Source organism: Centruroides sculpturatus, unplaced genomic scaffold (assembly GCF_000671375.1).
Source record: "Centruroides sculpturatus isolate CEXI.00-Female unplaced genomic scaffold, Cexi_2.0 scaffold617, whole genome shotgun sequence".
NCBI classification, from domain to species: Eukaryota; Metazoa; Arthropoda; class Arachnida; order Scorpiones; family Buthidae; genus Centruroides; species Centruroides sculpturatus.
In genome coordinates this window covers 275,147-277,055 of record NW_019385101.1, presented here as the reverse complement: position 1 = coordinate 277,055, position 1,909 = coordinate 275,147, and the positions used below count along the sequence as shown (strand labels likewise).

The following is a 1,909-nucleotide window of genomic DNA, read 5'->3' as shown; positions in this document are numbered from 1 at the left end:
ATGAAAAAATTCAACTGTTGTATATATATATATTTTGTATATAACATAAAAATTTTTGTAAGAATAATTTCAAACAAAATCTTCATTTAATCTACAAAAACCATGTTTAGCAATGTATATGTTTTATATCAATGTAGCTTTTTTTCTGTACTAGATCAACAATTGAATGTGAGTTGATAAATGATCAAGTAAATGCATGTTTCAATTTTCAGTATAAAATGTGTATATATATATATATACACACCAAAAATAATGAGAGCTTCGATAGTACAATTGGAATATGTAATATGTGTATTGCGTATATTGTATTTATATTAATTCTCACTTTAATTTAATTAATATGTTGCAAACAATATACAGGATACATTGTTTTATACCAGCAATGGAATTTTTAAAACTTTTTATTTCATTTCAGTACCTACATGATTATTGCTTCTAGAGTTGTTCGACCTGGCCAAGTGTATCGAGTGATGGCAACTGTTTATCAAAGTAGTAAGCCCATTATTGTAAAAGCTTCAATCCAAAGGGATGGTGTAGAACTTGCATCTGCTTTTGAAAAATGCAAAGATGGTATAAGTGAAACACTCTTATTACAGGTAAATTTTTCTTTTTTAATTAGTGTTACAACCTATATTTGTTCAAAATTAATAATTGAAGATTATTGACTCTGGTTATAATTTATAGAACTATGAAGTAATTAATAAGTTATTAATAGTGTTATATATATAATAATGCTGTTAGTAACATATTACTTTATTATTATAGTTTTCAGACTTGGAATTCTTGAATTTCTTCAATATTTCTGTAAAATTTATTCCTTGTAANAAATTCTTCCATTATGGGCCTGGATTATGTGTAATGATTATGTATATATTTTAAGTCCTATTTTATTAAATACAGTAAAATGTCAATTTAACAGACTTCAGTTTAATGGTAATTTAATTGTTTAATTATCTTTAAGTGGTGATTAAACCTCAAACTCCAATCTTCATGGCTTTGATCTGAGGTAAAATGCAGTCAAAGTTATTGATATATGATATATTTGCTAGGGTAGTCAATAGGAGATGACAACCCTCTAATTTCACTGTTTATTAGTCATTTTTATGACTTCTAGATGTGACAATGTTTTTGTTCTTATCACTGTTTGGTCAGTAAATTCTTGTTGTTCCTAAAGTATGTGTGTCATTTTGTTTCTCTCACTCTCTTTCTAAAATGTTTTAATAAATTTACTTTGATGATATTAGTTGATGTTTTTCCTATTATTAAAAATAACAGTTATTAGAAAATTTTAATATCAATTATAAAGTCAACTACTTAATATTAAAGCCAATAAACATATTAAATTATAGGTTTTGAAATAAAATAAATATTTAAAATATTTTATTGTTATGACCAAACCAATTTATTTCATAAGTTAAAAGTATGTATTACAACTGCTTAAAATAGGTAGGTACAAGGGCTGTTCGGAAAGTTTGTGGCCTCACTATTATTTATATTATTTTAAAAATAAATTTTAAGAAATTTATTTTAAAAATAAGTTAAGTTTTTAAAGCCAAATTACATCCAGCTATAATAATACCTGATGTAATTTGGCAATCATTTGGTGTTAAATGAAAAATAGGGTTATTGAATGTTTATATTTGAATTTTTTTTAACTCAGCAAGCATGAAAACTTGTACTTAAATTAATTTTATACTGAAAATTGAAACTTATGCATTTACTTGATCATTTATCAACTCACATTCAATTGTTGATCTAGTACAGAAAAAAAGCTACATTGATATAAAACATTTACATTGCTAAACATGGTTTTTGTAGATTAAATGAAGATTTTGTTTGAAATTATTCTTACAAAAATTTTTATGTTATATACAAAATATATATATATACAACAGTTGAATTTTTTCAT

General features: G+C 24.1%; 1 protein-coding gene across 1 annotated transcript in view; it reads left to right on the top strand.

The window, feature by feature from the left end:
- LOC111634709 (CD109 antigen-like) overlaps positions 1 to 1,909 on the top strand; it is an 85,204-nt gene that overhangs the window by 33,504 nt on the left and 49,791 nt on the right. Inside the window, exon 3 of the mRNA XM_023379543.1 lies at positions 416 to 596. Coding sequence (XP_023235311.1) covers positions 416 to 596 — 181 coding nt within the window. The remainder of the gene's footprint in view (positions 1 to 415; positions 597 to 1,909) is intronic.